Raw genomic sequence first — 25,812 nt, forward strand, 5'->3', positions numbered from 1 at the left:
ATTGCCTTCCATTAAATCTTTTGTTAAGTTCTTAAATTTTCATTTTAAATTGAATAACTCTTTCTAATTAACAATTGACCAGTTATTATGTTAAAATGTTACTTATTATTTTTATACTCAAGTAGCACTAACATAACGTTAAAATGAAACAAAAAAAATTACATAATTATGTTATCATCATATCACATTCGTTTTTATTATGATATATCAATATGTCAAACACCATATGATATAAAACGATATGTTGCACTTTCATTAACGAAAGTTAATCGATCATTAATTATAATAACATAAACACTTGATTAAACATAATAAAAAAATATTTTTTTAAAATTTTTTAAAAAAAATTAAAAACTTTTTTAAATATTATGCTTACTTAATTCAGTACATAAATTAATAATTTATAATTTATAAATAAGTGCAAATTTAAACACATAAACCAACTTACCAAGAAACAAACATGGTGTAACGTACAAATCAACCCCTTAGGCAGTTCCCAGATTTTATGTCAAACCCCAACAAGAATCAAGCAGAAACAACATCAAATTCTAAAGAAACATCATCTAATAAATACCAACAAGTCATGGAAACCCAGAACAAAAACAATCACAAACCTCTGAAGAAATTCAGCATCATAATAGAACTTCCAACCACCAGCAATAATTTCACAAATACATCAGAGCTGGGAGAGGAAGTAATGGGGAGAGTTTAAAAGAGAGATACGGGGGCTCAGTCGAGAGAAAGGAAACAAAGAATCGGAGAAATGAGAAGAGAGGAATAAAAGAAAAGAGAAGAGAAAAAGGGAAGGCCGCAGGTGAAGCCAAAGCCAGAGACCACCGCGGACGGCACACGAATCGAACAGACGAGCTAGAGAGCAACATCTTTCATTCATATGTACTTTTCGCAGCTTCTTTTCCTGGAGTTCAATTAGTTCAGTGGCTTCAACGCTCCTTCATGATTCCAGTACTTTTCTTCTTTTTTTATGGCAATATGCAGAATCAAATAACATACTTGATAAAGAGCTGCACTGCAAGCACTGAGCAAACTATTCTTTTCTAAATTTTTCCATATAACATTAACATGCTGAGGTGATTTGAAAAGAAATGCACAATGGCTTTTACTATGAGGTTGCAAATGTACATCGATGTTACACAACTTACAAAATTAGGGGGGGGGGGGGGGGGGGAAGGCCTTGAGCTGGGAAGCCGCTCGATAATGAACGGAACAAAAAAAAAAAAAAGCCCAAATGAGCAGGCAAGGCCAATAGACAAACAAATCAGGCAAGGGATAGCTAATATACAAAGAATGGCACTAAATCTGCGAAGCTAATCTACACTTGAGGGTATATCTGGGGTCGCCTTAGGAGCATATATACAAATGGGTGAAAAGACAACAAACTCTCACTGCAAAAGCATAAAGGTAACCATTTAAACAAGTTGGCAACTAAAATGGAGTCCAAGGTGTTTGTACTTTGAAGTACTTGAGGATATAGAGAAAAATTTGATGAATCTACAGTTCAAGGTCAAGTACTGGCTTTAGTCTTCTCTCAGCTTCACTGCTTTGTAGATTAATCTCCTCAAGAATCATAGATAAAGCAGTTTTGCAAGATTCATTATCCCTGAAAGCTAAGGTCCATCTCCCATCAACTAGAGTTTTTATTCTCATTTTTCCAAGTCCGCCAGATTTGGGAGGATCCGAAAAGGGTAAAGTTGATGGACGAATCCGTAAATGTAGCCATCTTGAATGCTTATCATCAATTCTAGGCTGAAGGTAATAGACCAGAAACAACTAAGTACTTTAGAAGAAATTAGCACAATCACAGGAAATATAAAAACAAAAAAAAAAAAAGTGAGAATGACATGACTATTCAACCTCATGGAATGTGATTACATGCCAATTTGTGCTTTAAAAGAAATTATATCTACACTTGACTAGGGTGGCAACTGGGAGACTTCAAGTTGGATTACTTCACATAGACATTTTTGGATAAATTCAGATAAACTCAAGTTCAGGTCATAACTTTTCAACCTTGCGCCATGTAGTCCTACATGCCACTTTGTGCTTTGGAAGATGTTATACCACAAGACTTTTATCAAAACTTGACAAGGGCAGCAATTACGCAGGTCAATTATGTTATTTTGGTTGGGGCCTAGCTGCCCTCCATTACTTGCTAATACACCTTACCATTCATAGGTATGAGTTCTACAATTTATTAATGGGATCCTACACATGTGAATGGTGATGATGGGTGTATGAGAAAATAATTGACAAAAAAGTAATTGAGGGCCAACCAATTCTTCAAGTTGGGGTCAATTCAGATCATTAAATTTTGGTCTATTCTGAATCAGGTCATTTCAAGTTCGGATTACTTCAGGTTTCAAATTAATCAAGTTCAGATTGTTGACTTTTAGGTTAACTCAAATCAAGTCGAATTGAAGCCATTTTTTTAAGAATAGTATTATATTAATCATTTTTAATTTAACTGAAATTTAAAATGAGAAAATAATATATATTATGCTCAATTTAAGTTTCAATCAAGTTTCAAATTTATTTCGGTAATGTTATATGTCTAGGTTGGTTTTGGGTTTTTTTCAGTTCTGGTTTGGTTTGGTTAGGTTGGGCAGGAATTTTGTGCAAGGAGCTTTTGCCAGCTCTACACTTGACTATAGGATGCCAAGACCAACGTCAAATCCTTCTCACCCTCACTAATTATGATAACAACCAAGGCTGTTATTTAAGGTAGTAATTAAATGAAGAATAAATAGCACATGCAATCAAGTGCATGCTTGTTCTGCAGCATTTAGTAAGAAATACACTGACAGAAAATATAGCTGAACTTACATTTGTACCAGCCAAAGGTGCAGAAACACGGACAACTCCATAATTCTGCTTCAAGGGTAACTCTTCAGAAAGAAGAACCCATCCCGATGTGCCCATAGAAACTGCTAGAAAGCAGAAATGACGTTCTTTGCCCCTCTCAAATGCAATCCTACAAGGCAAAGCATTAACTGCCATGGCAGTGACCAGATGTCAGGGAATCAAGCAGTAATTAATTATGCAACTAGAACATGTAAGAAAATTTCAGTGAAAAATTGGAAGGGACAAAACAGGGAAAAACACACACACGCAATCACTTCTAGAGCCAGTAGTACTAGAGACAAAACTGACCAAGTCTTATTTCAGTGCCTGGCCTTGGACCTGATACATCCAGACCAGCTGCCGTGGCACGGGACATTTCTGGGATATCAATTGGAGGAAGGATAGAGGGCTGCTCGGGCAAAGCCCTCCCGAGGGAGAAAATTTGAAGTTGATGAAGAAGTACAAATACCTAAGATAGAAAGGTTAGAAATATTAGCAACTTATTGAAATTATAAATGCTACAGAGCACCATTGAAGGAATGAAAAGGCATGCACTATTAAATATTGTGCTAAAAATTAAAAAGCAAAGCTCTTGTTTTCTTCCTTTTTCTAATTATTTGCACATATACATCATACGACCAGCTGAGGAAGAAAGCCAAAAGAACCGGTCATTTCAGAGCAGACTGTAACATTAAATATCATGCATGCAGTAGGATTCAGATTGATCCAATGTCTTTTGATTTATTGTACCAAAATAAAAGAAATGGAGCATAAAGAGAATATATACACACCTTCACCAGTTCACTCATCCTTTCACCAGAAGCTAAGGATGATTCAGCTGGAATATCTGTACATGCAAGAGGTAATGCAAGTGAATATTCCACATTCAAGGAAAAAGAAAAGAAATAAAGATCAGAAAAATAGTTTCAAAACCATCCAATTTTTTAACAGTATTCAATCCTACCTTCAGAAGTCAATTTCTGAAATGGCAAAAGTATGCACTTTGGCTCCTTCCGAGGGGATGAAGCCTCAATTGCTACAATTAACTGCTTTAGTCAAAAACTTAACAACCAAAGTCATTATTTACAGCATCAACTTCTTAGAAGAATACCTCTTTTGCATTTTTTCCACTCATCACAAAGCACTGTTATAAGTAGATCAGGCCAGATCCCTTTAGTCTCCTGTAGAAGAAAACTTGTGCAGTTCCTATATGAATCCTGCACCACAATAAGTCCACCATGATTATAAAATGTCCACAAATAGCTCATCCTGAAAAGAAATACATGATTAAGTTAAAGAGTAAAGTGTGTAAACCAATAAAGAAAAAAGTTACATGATATTTTCAAATTCAAACCATAATAGAAAATGAGATAAATTAAATTGGAGACAATTGATGAGTATGCTTAAGAGTTCACATGGCATCTCATGCCATTGAAGCAGAAACTACTTATGCACTATCACTCATTGTAGATACAAATTTTCAGCTCATTTTGGATTTACCAATTTATCCTTGAGCATGCTTTGCACCTCCTGCAGCACCATCGACTACACGTCTTCAAGAACTAATTTTTTAATGGAATTAACTGCAGGACATCTGATCTAATCTCAAACACATTGGATGTTCATAGTTTTAACTTGGTGAAAGCAAATATGGATCTAGTTAAAGGTTTATTGTATTAAAATTTTTTTTTAGTGTCTGCTTCTTAAATCCTTTTTTGAGTGTCAGAATACCTCATATATAACATTCATGATACACAGCATCACACTTACCTCCTGTGACAAATCCAAATGTAACAGCCTGCATCCTATAACATATTTCACCATCTTTGTTACAGTATGAGACGTCATAACCTAAATAGATTCATTAATTACACACATCAACCTTTGTATATGGCTTGGCTAACATTATTTGACAAGAGAATTATGCCTCTTAACACGCAAAACTCTTGCACCCCTAGTTATCTTTCTAGCCTTGCTCAACAAGCATTAATACTTATCGTCTTCATCGAGTTTCCTGCATTTGACTCTCGTACTTCCATCAGTATCTACTACTAGCACGTTCTTGGCAACCATCCAGCTTACACCTTGCTATCTGCCAGTCTTCCTAGTTCCATAATTCCAACTTCTCTTTACTTCACCAGCAACAATACTAAGGTAAATCAAGGATTGTCCAGTCATCAATTTTCAACTTTCCACTTCTTCCCACTAACTGGATTACAACACTACCAGATGCCTCACTAGAAGGATACCTTACACCCATCATAAATAAAAGGCCACCGCTTGCTAGGATATGTATCACAAATATACTCTCCCTTCTACTGTCCATAAGTTGCATGTTGAATGTTGCTTCTAAGAAACTCTTAACGCATTTATATCTGAAAGGAAAACTCCTGCCAAATGCTAGTTTGTCTGCTTTAAAAAATTATCTCATTATATCATGTCAAGACAGATTACAATCAATAGAGTTCAATCTTAGTTCATTTCACAAATACATTTCAACTAAATGTGTTCAATCACATAAATACTACATTCTACTCCACTGATATCTTGTGCTTTCCATTATTCTTCCTTTCCCTCCACTCTTCTGGATTAATTGTCTTTGTCAACCTGTTCAGCGATCATCCCATCCCTTGGTGCATTTATATGAATGAAGCTGGTTATGCACAAGGTAAATTTAATTGTATTCATTGCACAATGCACATCCCAACCCTTCTTATATTAATTATCATCTTTACTTTCGATAACTGTTATCTTTTCTTAGGCTTTGCTTGGTAGGAAATATAGAAAATTGAAGGAATAGAAAGTTCGGAGAGATAGGAAAGTATGTAAAACAGAAAAAAAAAATATTATTCTGCTGAGATTCGTGGTAGGAAAGATAGATAAGTAGATGGAAAGAAAAAATGTCTCTCATTTGCTTGGTAGGATAGAAAATATTATCTTTACGATTACAGCCTTTCGATTTTAATTTGCTTGGAAAAATAAGAGAGAAAAAGGAGACTTCCACCATGAGAAAAATGGAGTGAAATTGCCACTTTGGACTCACATTTGTGTCATTCCTTCTCTCCTAATCTTTCCAATAAATCAATATTGATTTTTGTGGGCCTAAACATAAAACAGTTATCAAGGTCTCCCACACTTCTCTCCTACCAAGCGTGAACATGAAGAATTGTCTACCTTTTTGGACCCACTTCTTTTCGGGTTCCCAACTATCCTTTCTAGTAAGTATAGCCTTTATTCCTCACATTGTAGCTCTTCTATCATAAGATTCTTATCTGCACTGTAATCATTTTTTAACACGATATTTGTTACCTACTAATTATTCTATTATGTTGGGGATCTCAAGGTAGTATCATTGAAATTTGAATTTTCAATTACCAGGTATTCCATGATTGAAAAATGCCTTTCACCACCATATCAATCATCAACCTTACCCTCCCTATGACAGGTAAAGTTTTTATATCATGAGAGTTGGATAAGGGGACAAAAGGATGAAAACAAAGAAAGAAAGAAAGAAAGAAATATATATATATATATATATATATATATATATCTCCAAAAATATGGATTAACCCAAAGGTATTTTTCAGTGAAAAGTAGGACTTTGAACTAGTTGCTAACAACTCAGTCCGACCAATTGATAGAGTTATATATTTTAAGTGAATGATAATAAATATAGATTATCAGTGAATAAAAAAATTTTCCTACACATAAAAGATAATAACTAAAAAGTGATTAAAAGTCAAAGACTAATATATTTCTCCTACCAAATAAACTTTTCCTAAATTAGTCCGGCTTTAAGATTGCTAATGAAACCAAAGGGCTTTTAAGTTCTAACACGAACAGCTGAAAATCAGAGTCATAACTGCTAAATGGAAAAAGTAAATATAACTAGACAAGACAAAACCATGCATCAATAAAGTCTCTGCATCATCAACAATAAAATTTTAAATAAATATTGTATTGTTTGATAAACTAAAAAATTCAATATAAAAATTTTGGTATTAAATTTATATTGCAAAAACGGTTTTATGTAGCTGAGAAGCAAATACTTAAATAATTTTGGTAGAGCCTTTTCTCGAAAAGAGACATGATTTTAAATAGAATTTAAACCTAATAACGTTAAAAAAAATACATATGTTATAGAAAAATTTTTAATTAATACACAGGTAATGTAGTCCAATAATAAAAAATTTAAAACGATCTTGACTAAGCACATTAAGTAGTTTCTAACTACTCAACATTTTCAACAATTTCTGTTCGGGATACGATATAAGTAGTTTTCAAGATAAGTAACCAAACATGTTAAAAAAAACTTTACATTGTTGAAAATTTTAATTTTCAATACTTGATCAGACAACACCAAATCTTCCAACCAATAAAGCTATAATCAGGAGATAAATATTAATTACCATTAATTAATAATGTCACAAAAGTTTAGCATAAATCAAACTATCATAACAAAAATACTTAAAATTTGAGGCTGCAATATAATTCCAAGTATATCATTTATATTTAGAGAGATAACTCACTCACCTTCAACAATTTAAGATGATGACTTTTGAACTCAGCCTCACTATAGGGGAGCAATTGGCGCAAAAGCCAACCACCATCCCACAAAGTTTCTGCAGATATATTTGATCGGCAAAGAAGACTGACCAATGCATCAAGGACCTAGACATATTCCATTTAAAAATATTATGATTTGTGTATAGCACTGAGAGAAATTTGCACTATGTTTTTGTCTCTTTTATTTCCCTATAATGTTTTATAGATGAAACTGGTGACCTTCCCGTGACAAAAATGCAAAACAATAATATTATCACATTAAATATAAGTATATAACTAAAGTAACTACTTGGAGGCATTGTTGTGGTAAGAATGCACCACCATGCTACTGCCTCCCTCTCACATAAGGATGCAGCTCCTCTCCTTTTTGGATCTTAAAAGGATTTATTGCCATGTTAGCCAAGATTATATCAGCGCACTAGATTATGCCACCAAAAGCAATTTAATGGGAAAAGGATAAATAACTTGTTTAAATGCTCTCTTAATAGCAACTTAGCAGCGTACGCCATAGGGAAAGATATCCTACTTAAAATTCTGCCCCAGGTCAAATAACTATTTTTCCCTCCAAAATTTCAATAGCTTCTGCTTTCGTGGATCCAAACAAGAAAGGAAAGAAAAAGTAGGCTTGGCATGACTGCAATTTTCATACAATCATGTCAAGATTCTTTCACAATTCAGAAAGGTATAAAACTAGACCACACGCATATTTTCATAATTATTTTCAACCATAATTTCATTTTACTGCTTTGCTTTAACTCATGAGAAATTTAGGGCAACAAGAGATTGAAAAGAAAGGAGAATACATTCGGAAATTTGGGGCAACACAAAACTGGATTCTTTTCAACTTTTAGAGTTAGTCTGAGTCATGTAGGTATTGGGTTTGGTCTCTTTAAAGAAGCAAAGAATGCCCTAAAAGCATTAATGTGTTTCATAAATTAGCCAATAACATCAGTTTAGGTATTCTTTTTGTTGTTTTTTTTTTAAATAAGAAACAATTACATTAATTAATTGTTATTCTGGCATAATCTGATGCGTTGATATGGTCTTAACTAACAAGCCAATAAATTTAACAATTAACACGCCTCTCCTTTTGAAATGTCGAAAGGAGAGGAGCCTGATCCAATACATAACACTTTTATCACAATAGTGTTCAGCTTCTTTCAGCTACTTTCTTTTTATATTTTTTGGTCTTATATGTTTGCCTTCTGTCTGTTCTATTTCTTTTTTCCAACTTTTGTTTTACATTTTTTTTTGTTTCTTCTATTTCTTTTATTTTTTATTTTTACATTACTTCATTCGCATAATCAACCAATTTATCAATACAATCTTTCCATCCAGTTAAATGAACTAATAATGTTTATCCACTTAATAAGATATTATTAAATAAAAATTATGGATGGTATAGGTGGTGATGAATATATATATATTTAGAAATAATGTTTCTAAATACAATTATATTTTGGTTCCTTTGATTACTTCAAGCATAATATGTTATGTTGTTTCATTTTAAGATTTATCCAATTAAATCATACCATTCATCTTTTTTTATATTATAGTATCTGTGTAAAATTATGCAATTATAATGATGGATTAATGAAATCTTGTTGGACCAACACTTTAAGAATACATTGGTTGCTTAATAGTTTAAAGGGTACAAATCTCAAATTGTGATTGTTTGTATAAATATAAATGCTCAAAACAAATTTTAAAATATTATTATTGCAAATCATTTCAACCTTCACAAAGTTTTTAAGAAAAAATTGATGGTTTTCAAAAGTATATTTCATATATTCAATAGTATATTTTAAACTTTTTTTTTATAAAATTGATAATTCATGTTTAATGCCAAAAAGTTAAAAAATTCATGAAAATAACTTTGCAATATAAAATAAATAAGAGCTTTGGACGTTTAGCAAAGGGAAAAGGATAGTTTTAAAACATCCAAAAAAAGAAAAATGGACAAAAAAAGAATAGACAGCGAGTATTTTTTTCAATCTTAGCATATATCTTTTTTATCGTATGCCACAGCAAAGTGTTGAGCTATAAGCTTGTTTTCCTCTAATGAAAGCTTGATGTATTTCTCCTCTACAACATTTTATTTTTTAACAAAATTTATTACCCATCCAAAAGGAAGTGCAACTTCCTTCTTTTCTCACTTAGAGAGCTGATTCCTGCTATTTTATTTCCACAAGCACAATCATGTATAAAAATACCTGGTGTCTATATATACGAGGGCTTGCTCTTGTTCCTGCTCCTGCAAAAGAACAAGACACTCCATATTCTTCCTGTTTAACATTGAAGGAAAAGGAAATTATGCAAAAATCATAGCATTGGTTAAAAACATAAATACAGATGTCAATTAGTTACAGATATTAAGGACTTCCGAATACAACAAAGCTATCAGCAGAAAGAGGATGAAAGGAAATAACATTGGAGAAAACTTAGCAAATAACAGATAAATAGAAGGTAACTTTTGGATAACGAAGTAAACATTTGAAATCCTATTTTGATTAAGTAAAAATCTTATGTGATGGAATTGATCAAAACCAAACTATAACTTACAGATTCGGGCTAGATACTCAAGAATCATGTACATGAAGGAACAAAATTTTAATAAAATACAACATTAGATGCTCCATGAGAGAACCAGTTTTCAAAATGTATATACTGTTCTGTTTATTTTCCTTTCCTTTTTTTCTCATTTTATTTAATTTTTAGGGGCATGAGTGTTCAGCAAGCACTGAATCTATCACACAGATGATGCACGGAAAGGTTAGATCTCAATCAATACTACAGTCTAGGCCCAGGTTTAACTGGTAAGTATTGTCAAAAGCACAAGATGCAGTCTAGACCCTAGGACCCTCCTGTAACCAAGGCACAATATGCAAAAAAGCACTTTGAGTGAAGGCACTAATTTCTAAAAAATAATTAACATATACATATAACAGAAAATTCCTCTGCCGCTTGGACTTGGCATTTTTAATCGACTACCCATATCAACACACTCAATACTGACATGGGTATAGAATCTACGTTGTATTCTCCAAACTCAACTGGGGAGATAATACCCAAGTAGGGCTAAATTGCTGCCCTAACCAAAATTTTCTTCTTCACTTCCCTCACCATTCATTTTTGAATTATTGTAAAATCTTCATCCCATGCAAGAATCAGACATAATTTATGATTGATTAGAGAAAATTAGTAGAAGCAGCGCGAAGAACAAAGAGAGAAACAGGATGTTGAGAAACTGAGATAGAGAAGAAAGAGGTCAAATCTGGAGAGAATGAAGCATCTCAAAAAAGGAAGAGTAAGGAATAGAAAAACATCCACAAACAAGGCAAACAGAGAGAGAAAAATTGAAAGTTTTTTGCTGCTATATTTTACAGATGGGAATTACATTTAAAAGTTAAAAGTCTAAATTCAATCACATGACTCTACATTTCACCTTGTTATTTACACCAACTTCATTGTCTTTTTCTTTTCTCCCACTTTAGTTCATTTTGCCTGGGTTTGCGCCCAATTAAGACAATTGGGCTTCAATTTATCTACTCCTATGGGCCGACAAGGAGGTCAATTGCTGGTGTAATTTTGCTTTCTTTTAAAAACTAAAAACCAAAACACCAATCACACATCTTCTCTTCAAAAAAAAAAAAAAAGAAAGAAAGAAAGAAAGATAGTTAAACTACTAGAAGAGTAATGTTAACCATCATAACATAATAATTTAGACAATGAATCCCCACACCTGTATCCTCTTTTCTTACCCTTTATAGCCATATCCCCATGTCTTCAATTCCATGTAGTTGGAATGTCAGTTACTTAAATACATAATATTAAAGATTGATATATATTATTATGGCTTATGTAGGTTTAGGGCTATTGTAGGTTTAAAGCTGTTTTAGTCTTTTTCATATTCTCTATTCTATTAAAAAAAAAATAGCCACATAGCAGAAATTGACTTTTATCTACTATATGAAAAGAGAATTTTACATGATATCAAAGCCTACCTAAAAAAAAAAAAAGAAAATAAAAGGACAAAGAAGAAAAGAAAAAGACGGTACTCATCAGACCATTGTAACTATGTGGATTGGGTTCTACTGAGATTCATTGACGCCGTTAGTTGAATATGAGGTTGGCTAGTTTTAATATGTTAGTCGATTTATTTTTGTTAGGTTGTTAGTATCATCTTTAATCCGTTGCTATTAAGTATTGCATTGTGTTAGTTGATTGTTTTTAATAGTGAGGGTCAGTGAGATGGCATCAAAAGGTAGTAAGAGTGAGGAGGTTGTGTCCTCATAGTAGATGTTATGCTAGCTGGTGATGGTTCTAATTTTGTAGAATGGAAGTTTCTAGTGAAGGTATTATGTAAGAGGACTTGGGAAGGAAGCACATCTTACCAAACCCTGTCCAAATAAAGAAGATACTGCCAAGGTATGGATGACAAATGATGGAAGATTATTTTCTCCAATTGTTAATTGTATTGATAGAAAGATGTTCTTTCAATGCAACATAGTACGATAGTTAAAGAGTTATGGGAGTTATTGCATGAGTATTTTTCAGGTACAAAGACTATGAAGAGACTACAACTTATCACCGGAGGTTAGTTGTCCAAGTCAAAATGGACAGACAATTATGGATTATTACTATGATTATAAGCGTTCTACTGAAGATTTCTACACTGCCAAGCCACTTTCATCTGATGTGGCTAAGATGAAAGAATGGCGTGGGAGACTGTTTGTCTATGGTTGGCTATCTAGTTTATATTCAGAGTATGACACAATTAGTTCTCAGGTCGGAACTGTGTGTTTGTGGCAGGAAATTTGGCATCATGGAAGAGTAAGAAGCAGAATGTGGTAGCTAGGTATAGCACAGAGTCTAGCGCTATGGCACAAACTACTTCTGAGCTTATGTGGATTCGTCTTTGTTGGAGGAATTGGTTTTGCAGATTCATCTCCTATGAGGTTTCGGTGTAATAATCAGGTAGCTATGCATATTTCTTCTAATCCAGTATTTAAAGAAAGGACAAAACATATTGAGGTTGATTGTCATTTGGCACAGGAGAAGATTCAACAGAGATTGATTTCTACTTCCATGTGAGCACGGGAGAGCAATTAGCAAATTTGTTTACTAAGAATCTTTCTCGGGTTAGGGTTGATTATATTTGTAACAAGTAGGGCTGCTTGATCAACATCTATACTCCAGCTTGAGGAGGTTGTTAAAGATTGATATATATCATTATGGAATATGTAGGTTTAGGGCTGTTTTAGTCTTTTTCATATTCTTCATTCTATTATAAATAGAATAGCCACATTGTGGATATTGACTTTTATCTAATATATGAAAAGAAAAAGTTTACATACCAAACCCTATCCCCATACCTGAGTTCAAGCAACATAGGAAAAATCTATATAATATATTATGCGCTTAAACTATATGATTCTGTTAATAAATATTAAAGAGTTTGCTTCATTAAATTGCCTAGTGTGATCCAAATATCAAGCATTATCATAATTATCTAAGTCTTAATCACATACTAGGTCAAAGTTTCCTTCACTTTCCAGTTCTACCAAAATATTCACCATCAACTACAACTACACGTTTCTACGAATTAAATCAAGTTTCATGCAAGCCACTCAAGACATCATAATCACCACATATCAACAGAGTATACCATGTCATAAGTGACAATAGCATTATGTAAACAATTACGTCATCAAGGTGTTATCTTTTACATCATTAGGGTGATTTCATCAATTTGTTATCATGCTATTTCCTCACACCTCATCATCAAATGTGTATGACAGACGAAATTAGCACCGCATCAACTCAGTGGCATATTAGCATTATAAAAAACCCCTATCCCCCTTAATTTTGATATGCTGCATATGAATCTGAAGTGCATTCAATAAACTTTGACCTCTACATGTAGAAATTTTATCCTCTTTCTCCAGTTCTATTCATTAGGAAGATGACAGTCAGTAAGATTATTCCAATTAAAGGAGGATGATGCAATAGCTGCTATTTCCAATTCTGCAGAGAATGATGATTATTCCTATTGTTCATATGACAATAATTTGTAGTACAATTTTCACGATTTAGGAGTATGGATGATTTTACTATTGCTTTCAAGAACTATGCACACAACACTCTAAAAGAAAAAGTAGATCCTTTTTCTCAAATGAATCAAGAAAATTTTGAGCCAAAATTTGAAGCATCAGATGTTTGAGAAGCCAGAGGTAGAAACTAAAGGACCATTGGAACATGATCAATCACTTGAAGAATTAAAAACGCAGTAACCACGTTTTGCAGCTGAAAGGCTGAAATTGTGCATGTTAGGCTTAAAGAACAAAAGGCCAAGTTCTTGGCAGTCAAGCAAACAAGGAGTCTAGTGATGTGCTGCTTGTTGAAAAATTCCAATCACTTTATTCTTCACAATATGTCCAAAATGAGACAAAAAAAAACCCATTGACTGTGTTGATGCCACAGACCAAAAATATGTAGTTGATAATGTTGTTCAAGGGTTTCGCTTGAAATTTATTTCACTGCAGAACTTAAAATTTCATGGTTGAGTTTTTTCCAAGAATGGAAGCTGATGCAGGGGAGGATGACACAAATAGAATTAAAAAATTTAGATATTTATTTTAGTCATTTTAAAAAATAAATAGAGATTTATTATAGTCATTTTTTATATTTTTTTCTCTCTCTTTTGTTGTTCACTATTTCTCTTCTCTGTATTCTCTTCCATAATTCTATGTATGTATGTTCTCCCTCTTTTCTCTCCTCTTCCTCTCTCCCTACTCTAGTTTTCCATCCCATGCTACATAAAAAACTCAACTTGGGTAAAGTAAGACATACAAAGTCCTTAATAATTAACTAGACCCAATAGACCACCATCAAGCTCATTTCAACAATACAAAAGAAAAAAAAACTACTGTAACACCACCAACATAAAGACTAAACTGATTGAGCAAAAAAAACACACACCAAGACTAAACTAAATTAATCAAGTAATACACAAATGACTAACTAGATGTTGTAGCACTCACTATGAGTGAGAAAAAAATTGAAGCAATAAGTGAGTTTCGGTTTTAATTAAATGAAAAATAGTAGTTTTGAAAAATTAAAAAAAAATGGGTAGTTTTTCTTTTTTGGAAAACAATGAGTAGGTAAAGTAAGACAAATGAAGTCCTTAATAATTAACTAAACCCAATAGACCACCATCAAGCTCATTTCAACAATACAAAAAAAAAAAAAAATACCCTGATACCAGCAACATTGAGACTAAACTGATTGAGCAAAAAAAAGGAAAAAGCACAACAAGACTAAACTAAGTGCTTGTTTGGCCTGACTTTTTGTTAGCTTATCTACCTCTTAAAAGCAAAAGTCAGGCCAAACATAAATTTTGAGAAACTCTTAAAAAAAAATAGCTTTTTTTTTAAATAATAAAATTTTTAACAAAAGAGCTTCAGGAAAAGCTCCTGTGAGGAGCTTTTTCTTTTCTTCTTTTACAAATACAAGAAAATTTTTATTTTTGTTCCAAAACTATCCTCATCTATTAAAAATAATTACAATATTACCCTCTAAAAAAAAATACCTTCAATGATAATTTTAACCAAAATTATAACTTATAAAAAAGAACTTATAAAAAGAAATTTACCAAACAACTTTAGCTTGATTTTAAAAGCTATTATTTTTCATAAGAGCTTCATAATAGCTTTTAAGCTAGAAAAAAGCTAGGCCAAATAGGCTCTAAATTAATAAAGTAATACACAAAAGACTAACTAGATTTTGTAGCACTCACTATGTGTGAGAAAAAAAAATTGACACAATAAGTATCATTTTTTAATTAAATGAAAAATAGTAGTTTTGAAAAATTAAAAAAAAATGGGTAGGTTTTTTTCGGTAAAAAATGAGTAGTTAACAAATTGATACAAGTGGTATTGTACCAACTTTCATTTGAAAAATATAAATCTACATATCTATTCTTAATTTGATATAATTTTTCATAACTATACTTGATTAGTAATTTTATCAACTGAGTTGGTGTCAAGTTAACATGTGACATCAAATCAGTCATTGGCTTTATAACTATAAAGAACACTTTCTCTTTGATCAAACAAAGCCAACGACAACCCTAGCCTTGGCTACCAAAGTGGATAGCTCTTACTTATCCATGCTCTTGATGAGGTATCAAAGAAACTAGCATAAAAACAGTTCTTTGCATGAACCAATATTAATGACTAAACAAACATCTGGGAAGTAGAAATGTTCCCTTCATCTTTTTTTTTTTTTTTTTTGCATTCTGTCTTTTCACCATTTTAAGGGAATATGGAGAGAGAGAGCATGCTTAAAGATAAGCAAAAGACCAATACCTTCAACTTTTGTAGATATCCATCAATCTCACTAGCAACACCATCTCTTATGGAGCCACTTTCAAAAGAAAAAAGTTGCTCTTCACCCAAGCCCTCACCTACCAAAGCTTGCTGCCCAAATTCAACACAAAAGGTTCTACAGTTCAATCAATTAGACAAAGGTGGAAGAATTTCTAAAATAGCAATCAGGTACAAAATGACAAACAAGAATACCCCCAAGTTTTTTATTTTAATCTTAGGTATCCATTGATAGGTATCTAATTCATCTTCATGAAATTTTTTTTTCCAAAATACTTGCACCTGATTGTGCTGTCAATACATATGAGACATCACTAGAATCCACTTCGGAGCAAGAAGTAAAGCTTTTGGTTATGGACCATCTAACCAGACTTAAGAACTATTGAACTATACATTCACCGATAAGTTTTCAAGACAAGAAAATCCAAGTAAAATAGGCAATCTGTTATCAGATGCAAACAAACCACTATTCCAACTGAAGAAAATGACTAACATTAAAACTTACCAGCAAGAGTTTTTTGTGTTGTTTGCGTTGAGGAAGAATGCCAAGAACATCTAGCATTGATTCATCCAATTCTACAAATGTAAATATTCAGTAAGAAATAGCAATTAAAACAGATCTAGTGATATGAAAACCTTTACTACTATTACCCTTTGTTTGCAACAATGTAGCCAAGACACTCAAAGAGCCCAAGGCTCGTACATCATCTCCATCAGTGATATATGAAAGCAAAGTCTCCCTACAATACATGTATTGCCAAGATCACAATTAGACTATATACAACACAAACATAGTTATTAAAAATAATCTACAGAATACCAACAAAGGAAGCAGTCCTGCAACAACCTACTAATGTAGTAATCTACATTTAGACTAATTGTTGTCATTCGACTGAAGAATGAACAGTATCTATCTGAAAACACAACTTAATTGCACAGAAGATTTTGCTAGACTAGAGTTTTATAATTGCAACTATGTATCTTTGCATCTCAGAAGTCTTAAAATACAGAGCACAACACCAAAAGGGAAATCATTAATTGCTTTAGAAAAAGAAAAACCATAATAAATTGTAGAAGTTGTTTCCTTGATTTTATGTTATTCTGGGTCCTATGATAGTAAGGTACTGGGTTAGGGATTTTCTAATGTGTTAAAAGTTAAGAAATTATATAACGCTTCACCTTCAAGCTTTAATTCCAAAAATGTATTCTAAATAAGTGAAATTCTCAATAGATCATTTTTTTTTGTTAAGATTTATGATTAAAGTCTAATACCTAAACAGTATTTGAGCTACCTGGGCCAAAATACGCAAAGAACCAATCACCAACTTACTTAAACCTTGATCCAATTGCTTCCCGGGTCTATCATCTTCTGTGGTGAAAGTTTTAACCCAACACTATTAAATTTTAGTGTCAAAGGGTTTTGTTCCATGTTGAAATGAGTAGCTAGAGTCAAGAATGTTGTAACTGAAATAGAACTTGATAAGAAGGCCCATATACATGAAAGGACATAACCCTAAGGTAGCGTTTGGTGCTTTACCACTTCAACATTCCAATGGAATGTGAGCTAGGAAGAAAACATTGCAATGTTTGGTATATATGGAAAAGTACTGATTAAAATCTTGTGAAGATAACATTACATCGTTTGGTTTACAAGCACCTTACTGGGAATGTTATGTGAATTTCCAAAATTAGCCTTATGTATCATAAAGCAAGTTTAATACACTTGCATGCTTTTTATAATTAAATTTGTTAAATTTTAGAGAGTTAAATTAATTAATTAATTTATTAGTTAATATAATCAACTAATTAGTTAGTTAAATAGTTAATTAACGTAGTTTAAAGTAATTAATGAAATTAGTTAATTAGTTTATATAATGAGATTTGTATTTTTCTATAACTTTTCTCAACACAAAAATTTGTCAATATTTTTAATGTCAAATAAGAGCAGCATTTCAACATCAACATAAAATATATCATCAACAAAAATCAATTAGCATTTTAAAAAGGAAAGACCAAATAATGATACCCATTTCTTCATCCACAAATGACAAACCCATATAAAAGTCGTAAATATTTTTTATTATACTAAAATCTAGCAAGACTAGTACAAATTCATCTTACCCATTTTAGATATCGAAATCCAAACAAAATTCTCAAAATAAAAATTATCTAGTAGTAGCCAAATTTGATAAAAAAGAAATAGAAGAGAAATTATGTTGTTGTCTTGACTGGGTAGGGACATGACTGTTTTAGGTGGTGGTTTATTTTTTTGGCCAATGTCTCAAGTGTCGATTTGGTGAACTTGGTTGAACTCATTTGCAGGGGTGGCTTTTGAGGTGGCTAACAGGTCTGTGGTGGCGAAGGAGGTTGGAGATTGAAGGAAAACAGAGAGATTCATGAGACATTTTGGTCATTTCCTACTCTTCTCTTCTTTTCTTTCACCTTATCCCCTACCGTCACCACCGACAGGCTCTGTTTTTTCTACCCCTCTCTCCTTTCCTCCCTTTCTCTTCCTTTCTTCTCACTTTTTTGAGAAGTGAACCAATAAAAAGAAAGAGAGAAGGGAGAGGAAAAAGAAATTGGTTTCCGCAAAGACAATTTTTGCCAACTGACAACTAGATCTAAGTTTTTTCCAAAAGAAAGAAGAGAAAGAAGAGGAACAAGATAAATTTTTAGGGAAAAATAAATTGATTAAAGGATAAAGAAGAGTGAGACGAGCAGAAAGAGTGACTTTTTCTGCACCACTAGCGGCGGTGGCCGATGGTTGAGGATGATTGGCCACCAAAATTTGGGTTTTAGAAAGAGAGGGGTTAACTAGCAGTTGGTTAGTGAGGGAAAGAGATGAGAGAAAACGAAGGAAAGAGCCGTGAGAAAGAGAAATGCTGGGCATTTTAGTCCAAAAATTATAGTAACTTTCCTAAGTAGTGAGAAAGTAACATTACATGGGTTTTCAATGGGAATATGATTCCCTCTTCTGACTGTAATGTGATGCCAATATAACGTACATTACACAGATATTTTTTTGTCACCAAACACTATAGTGTAATTTTACCATTCACATTACAGTGAATGTTACTTACATCCCTCATACCAAACAGCCCCTAAGCTTTCAACATCAAGAATTAGAAAAAATGCAAATGAGAGTTTCAAAAGATCAACCATGTGCCAATCACTCCCCTGAAATATAATGACATTGATTATCCAAAAAATAAATGGCCAAGTTAATCAAATCACCATCATAAATCAAGTGGCTGAAACAATGTATAATACCAATAATTGGGATACTTACGGTACAAGATGACAACAGTGCCAAACAGAAAATAAAATACTAGCAGATAATAGAGCACAGATTGTCATGTTCAAAGTTCATCCCAAGTAGAGCTATGCATTAACTTCATACTCCAAACAAGATTGTTGTTAAGACTGCAATTAAGGATCCCTTTAGCTTTGATATTTTCTACCAACAAAATGGTGAATTTCCTGAAGTCCAAAAGGTTGCTCTATGCTCCATGTAAGCAAGTTTGGAGTTCGCAACCATGCTCCCTCATAAGGATGGGTTTACTTCAACTAGTGGAGAATTAACTAAGACAAGATTTAGGGAACTAACTTTTCTTTTTTTAACATTATGAAGATGGTTGTTTTGAAGATGAAAATGAAATGGTTTTTTGCATTAGGCTTTGGTGAAAATAAAGGAAGCCTAGTTTCAGGAAAAAGTAACAGTGCAGTACAGCAGCAGCGTGTTTGTTCATTCAGTCAGGCCGGGGAAAACAGGAAGCTTGGGGAAAAAATATACAAGGTTTGTAATCTAGGTTTCAGTCAATAAGTCTGAATTTTGTTGAAAATGAAATGTTAATGAAAGGAATGGGGCACAATATCCCCTCAGAGTAGCTCCCCATCTTTTGCAAAAAAAAAGATTTAGGGAACCATCTTTTTTTTTTTTACATTATATTCAGAAAATCTGTGCAAGTGCCTTTTTATACTTTAGGTGTTTTTAGAAGCTACCTTATAGACCCATATCATTCTACGTCCTACTATGACTAAGTACTACGTGGGGAGTCTTTATCACTGAGAAATCAGTCTATATGAGGCTTCGTATTTAGCACTATAGTTCGGGGTTCTTAATGAACAAGAATTCTGGTTTGCTTTATCCCTTGTTTTGCCTTCTTTTCCTTAATGCTTACAAATTAGCCCCATTGCTCATGACATTTTTTACTAAGACTGCAGAAAACCAAATCTGCCACCTACTTTGACCTTTATCTAAATTTTCTTTAGAGGTCCATCAACTATTGAAGAAGTCTACCAACCTAAGCTACATGACCATTTCAATTTAAAGTTTTTATCCTTACTTTGAAGTTTGCTCTACTTTCTTTTATTTTAACAAAAAGTCCACCAATAAAGGGAAAATAGAGTTAAAGGCAGAAAGGAGAATGTAATGGAACAAAAACCAAACAATACATGACATAATTACAAATTAAACTGAAGTATAACAGAAAACAATTTAGGCTAAAAAAACTTCAAGAAGAAAAAAGGAGATATAGTTCTAACCCTAAAAAAACAAGAATCCAACTTAAGAAATTCAAAGTCGTAATGCTAGTACAGTAACCAAAATCATAATTACCTGACCATTATATCAGAAGGCAAAACTAAAGAGTAAGTTAAGAAAGTAAACATATTGTATACTTTTAACCAAAAATATAAGCAGAAACAAAAAAATTTCCATTAAAAATACAACAAGAAAGAAGAAAAAAAAATTAACTTTTGGAAGGTAATTATATAACTGTTTAACATACTGTTACTTAACAAATGTTTAAGCGTGGTAGAAAACAAGGAAGGAATAAAACAAACTTTATTCATGAGCAATTTGCTGGCATTGATGGAAACATATTTACCTCAAAGGCAAATGTGAACTGCAAAAATTCTTTTCTGTGATAATGTCTTCAGGATGAACCTGTGAAGAACAATCCTTGTTTGGTATATCAAGACATAATTGTCCAGCATTCACCGGCGTAACACTATCAGTGCCTGACTCTTCATTTTCATGTGTAAAATCATTGCCAGAAACATAGCCATTGAGTTTAGCTTCAGAATCTGGAACAAAGGCTTCTAGTGGACAAAAAAGAGCTGCAGCAATGGTGTTTGCCAGATCCTTGATTTTCACAATGCGCAGGATGCAACAAAGTAGATACAAAGAAGTGACTGCACCAATCTTCATGTTCTATGTTTAGAAGGTAACAAAAATTAAAGAAGAACAGGCAGCTTGTATACAAATCAAAGGTTAACTTTTCAAACCACAGAAATACCCCAACATCCAGAATTAAGAAAAAGAAACTACAAAGGAAGAGTTTCATACACTGTCATTGTCCATCTGGAGAGCTGGAAACAGCAAAGGAAGTATCAATAGCTGCATAATGTTGTCTGTTATTAACCTCCCAACAACAGGAATCCCAGCAGAGATGACATCACTAAAGTAGTAGAGATTATCCTCAATTTCATCTACGGTAGCCAGTATTGCAGAGACTGACTCTGAGCATGGATTTCTGTCTCAGTCACAAAACCGCATAAGTTAGCAAAAAAAGGAATTCTGCTTGCTTTCATAATAAGAACCTTACTGTGACACTTACTTTGGACAGTCAGATACCAATTTGCTTAAATTGATGCACTGCTCCCGGAAAAATGAGACCAAGTTCGAAAAATAATCAGAATGAGAAGCACTAGTAACGAATTTATTGACAAATTCATCTCCAACTGAAAACCAAAATAAATGCATCAGAATATAATATTCTTTGAAGTAACAAATAAATGCATTTAAAAAGTTAGAAATAGAAAATGAAAAGCCAAGGAACTAATGGAAAATAGAAACCCACCATGATAAACATTAAGTGTTAGTGCACGCACTGCAGTGCGAACCATGCTTTCTTCATGAAAAGAAAACCGTATTGCCTCAACATACAATGGGAAAGAAACTACTTCTTCCTAGACAACAGAACAAAAGTAGATGTCGTCACACCAAAAGAGAGAGGCAAAAAGAAATAGAGAGAGACAGCATTTTTTAATGGGGTCTAAAATATATATAAAAAAATAAAGCACATTTTTACAGGGCAACCTATTTCATATATAATAGAGAGAAAAACTTACATCCCGAGTCTTTACAAGCAGAGAAATTGTATTCCTGTCCAACTTTCCACTTATTGCTCTTCACAAACACAACATGCAATTAAAATATCACTGTTAATAAATATTTTTCAAAGACTGAGAGGTTAGAAAATACAAAAAAAAAAATATATGAGCATACGAAAATCACTTATAGAGATGAGGACCACTAAAGGAAGAGAAAACAAACCTTAAGAATGATATATAGTAAGAAAGTAGCTCCTCATTGTGGAAGTCAAATGAATAAGTTATTAGGTAGTTAACATGTTCATTACTGAACATATAGTCTGCAAAAAATTTTCACAGGGAAGATCAATAAAATCATCATACAGTGCTAGAACCAACTACAAGAACCAAGGACCTGTAAATTTGGTTCTTTCTTCAACAACAACGAACTTACATATGGCATGTTCACTTTTAAGGTTTTGAATCATAATGCTTATTGTTTGAAGTAACTGAAGAGAAACAGTCACAGTTTTGCTAATCTTCAGTATACGTATGAACTCTCCCATGACTTGCTTCTCCATGAAAAACCTGCAATGAGAATGGATGGTATAGAAGTACTGAAACCAGAAATTTGAATCAAATAGGTATTAAGCATCAAGAAGCCTCACTCGAAAAAAGATGAGTCATGCTGGTCACCATATGTCAACAACTCTGCAATAGATCTCAGTGCCTCAATGACAAAATCCTTCATAATAAATCAAAATATGAGGGCACACGGTACATGGTAAAACAAGAAGTGCAATTATAACAATTGGCAAAAGTACAAGGGAGGTAACAAAATATTTGTTACCTTGTTAACTTCATTAACAATTTGAACTTTCTGCAGCTGGTCTGTTAAATATCTGCACGCTAGGAAACGCAATGATTAATCTAAAAACATATTTTCAAAGATACAAAACTCCAGCCCATATTTCAACAGCAATCAAGTTGCTTTCTAACTTTGCCTTACAAACAAGCATAATTTATTCGTTAGAAAGTTCTAATAACTATTCATTGAAGGGATTCAAGAGCAGAAGATTCAACCAGAAATGTTAAATGCTTGTTCAAGGAATTCCAGGGCAACATTTCAGTATCAAAGAAGCTATCCGAGTCTTAACAATAGAAAAGAAATAAAAAGAACATTAGACTTGATTTCCATACAGCCAATCATTGTGCATAGGATTGATGAAACATGCCAAATTTAATTCTCCGTTTTGTTGTCAACTTCACCACATGCTTTTTGTTTCCTTAAAATTGCTATTAAAGGCAAAAGCAAAATTTTAAGGAAAAAAAATCATATTTAACAAAAAAAAAAAAAAGAGCAAATAGCTAAAACTGTAACATGTTAAACATAATGATTATGCATATTGTAATTTACATGACTTCAATTTTTAATCCGTATAACAGAAACGCACTAATTGCTCTTTACTTCCGAAATTTTATAAGGAAAAAAAAAAGTAGCAAAGTAGTATAAACCAAAGGATGCCTATAATACCGAGGAAGATAGAAGCATTAGTATCAATTTATTCAAACGAGTTTCGCCACAGAATTCAAGAGAAATTGCCTTAACTAAGTTGAAATTTGTCTACTATATGAAGTTAAACTGTTGGTAGCGATTAAATAATTAAATCCCAAAATTACAAAAGAATGAGTAAAATCATTCGATTCAAAAATTAAAAAAAAAAAAAAAGAAACGAAAAGAGAAAACCTGAGTTCGTCTAAGGAGAACCGATCCCTGGATCTCCAGAAGGAAAACCACATGATTGGCACGTCAAACGTCAGAATTTGGCTCACCACTATTCATTCTGGCACCGCCTTACAATTCATTTTCACTAATTCCATAGCCCAAATTAAAGAAAAATAAAACAATGAAATTTGCTTCAATTTTTTTCTCTCTGGAACTTTTGATCAAAATAACTTCGGGGGATCCGATCGAGGGCAAAATTGTGTTAGAAAATCCAGGAAAAAACACTTTTATTTCTGTAATTCGTTGCCGAAAAGGGGAAAAAAATTAAAATATGCAGGTGTTTTGAGATCAATTTATTATTAGATTTTTTTTCCTTTTTTTTTTTTTTGGCTCTAAAAGCCGCATACAGCCTTTGATGGAAATCGCGCTGGCAATGGCATCGGGTTTAGGTTATGGTTCAGGTCAGGTCCGTATTGGGTGGCCCAAAGCCCAACACTATTTGGAGTCTTTGTGCACCGGATGTTTCAATTGAAGCCCACAAAAAATAGTAGTATAGGCTAACTCCAACTCCGTATGAGTTACTTAATAATGGTTTAGAGATTAAATATAACCAAACTTAAAAAATTTACCTCAAAAAAATCAAATTTATACTATATATTAAAAGTGAGTCCGAAAAATCAAATCTATACTATATATTAAAAGTGAGTCCGAATGATAGTTCCGATTGGAGTCTCATTCAATTGGGCCCGGTGTGATTTTTTTTTTAATTTTCATCAAGTGGCTTATTTGGTAATAATGGGATTTTTTTGCGTTCTTTTGTCTTTTCACAGTCAACCTTTCCTCTTCCTTAAAGGTGATTTTGAATTTTTAATATGTTTACATGTTAATTTGATCTTTTTCATTGTTATACTTATAGATTTTTCCCTTTTCCCTCTTGATTTCTTCGCTTTCTCATCTTCTACTTTTTCCATTCTTTACGTTTTTTTCCTCCTATTTTTGCACTACTCGTATCTTTTTTTATTTTGTTTGTTTTCTTTATTTCTTTTGGTGTTTCTTGTTCACTCTCTTTACTTTTTGATTTGTTGTGATGCTTTTCGATTTGGTTTCTTCACCTTTTCTGTATTTTAATATGTAATTTAATTTTTTTCTTTTTTCTTGCAGTTTGGTTGTTGTTCTTAATATTTGTGATATTGATCTTGGTTTTTGCTTTGCAAGTTGGTTTGATTTGTTATTTGTTTTGGTTTGGTGGTTTACTCGGAATTCCAATTTGGGTTTGGTTTGTTCTCTTGCTTTATTTCTTTTTTTTTTTTTTTGTATGTTTGCTTTCTATTGTTGTTTTTATTGTTTTTCTTTATGAGTTTTGCTTAGTTTAGGGTGTGTGAGAATTGAATAGTCATTCCCCCTATTCCAATTACCAACCAAAAATTACGTTTGGTTAGATGGAATAGTCATTTTAAGGAATGGTTATTCCAAAAGAGTCCAGAATAACCAATACCGAGAGTCCCTCGGTATTGGTTATTTTAGAAAGGTGAGAACAAATACTTGTTTGACCTAACCTACTTTTAGTTTATCTACTATTTAAAAGTAAAAGTTAGGTAAAACAATATTTTGTGAAAAGCTCATAAAAAAATAATTTTTTTAAAAAACAAAATTAAAAAAAAAACTTAAAAAAGCTCCAAATAGGAGCTTTCTTTTCTTTTCTTTTTTTTGAAAAAAACATTCTAGCTTATTATGAGAGTTTTTTTTTTTTTCAAAAAGACTCTTTCTAAAAAATACCCATGAGACCCAGACAATGAACAAAACCAAGAGTTCAAAAAGCCAAATCCTAAGATATTCGGGCTTGTACAATTTGGCAATTTAAAAGCAAATTTTTCACTCTATTATACCTAGCATGGTCCAAAGTGATGAAAATTTAGGAGTAAATTTTGGAATTTCTTTTCCAATTAATTTTTTTTGGTCAATAAAATACTTTTGATTATTATCAATGAGGCATTTTCTTGATAACAAGAAAGAAGTCCTAAAATTTTGACATCTCATTTTTAAATCTCACCATATATAAGTTTGTTTGATTTAACTTTATGTTAAATTGTTCAAGTACACACACACACACACACACACACATATACACACATATATATATGTCCATGTAGTTGAATTTAAGATGTAATCATTTATTAT

The 25,812-nt window shown here is 32.6% G+C and overlaps 1 protein-coding gene across 2 annotated transcripts; it reads right to left on the minus strand.

Moving 5' to 3' along the window:
- Positions 1 to 1,089: 1,089 nt before the first annotated feature.
- LOC18589420 (CLEC16A-like protein) lies at positions 1,090 to 24,016 on the minus strand. Of its 2 annotated transcripts, none has more exons than XM_018127975.2 (21): positions 23,656 to 24,016; positions 22,759 to 22,810; positions 22,577 to 22,653; positions 22,363 to 22,496; positions 22,153 to 22,249; positions 21,948 to 22,005; positions 21,677 to 21,785; positions 21,434 to 21,557; positions 21,163 to 21,349; positions 20,702 to 21,027; positions 16,464 to 16,552; positions 16,318 to 16,388; positions 15,795 to 15,905; positions 9,639 to 9,710; positions 7,393 to 7,530; positions 3,971 to 4,076; positions 3,824 to 3,895; positions 3,651 to 3,706; positions 3,169 to 3,328; positions 2,842 to 3,008; positions 1,090 to 1,764 (listed from the first exon to the last, which is right to left on the minus strand). In XM_018127975.2, the coding sequence occupies exons 1-21, from the start codon at positions 23,706 to 23,708 to the stop codon at positions 1,510 to 1,512; spliced, it is 2,514 nt and encodes an 837-aa protein (XP_017983464.2). In that variant the 5' UTR covers positions 23,709 to 24,016; the 3' UTR covers positions 1,090 to 1,509. The 2 variants fall into 2 exon arrangements, with proteins under 2 accessions (XP_017983464.2, XP_017983465.2); XM_018127976.2 differs by having other exon boundaries at positions 22,759 to 22,817; positions 23,656 to 24,015.
- Positions 24,017 to 25,812: the final 1,796 nt, after the last annotated feature.

The sequence above is a fragment of the Theobroma cacao genome, chromosome 9 (assembly GCF_053813885.1).
Source record: "Theobroma cacao isolate CCN51 chromosome 9, ASM5381388v1, whole genome shotgun sequence".
Classification (NCBI taxonomy): domain Eukaryota; kingdom Viridiplantae; phylum Streptophyta; class Magnoliopsida; order Malvales; family Malvaceae; genus Theobroma; species Theobroma cacao.

Coding starts and splice junctions, on each gene's coding strand:
- LOC18589420 (XM_018127975.2), bottom strand. CDS start 23,708: ATGTGGTTTTCCTTCTGGAGATCCAGGGATCGGTTCTCCTTAGACGAA. Junction 22,497..22,576: donor CATGACTCATCTTTTTTCGA/GTGAGGCTTCTT, acceptor TTCTCATTGCAG/GTTTTTCATGGAGAAGCAAG. Junction 21,028..21,162: donor TCCAGATGGACAATGACAGT/GTATGAAACTCT, acceptor TTCTAAACATAG/AACATGAAGATTGGTGCAGT.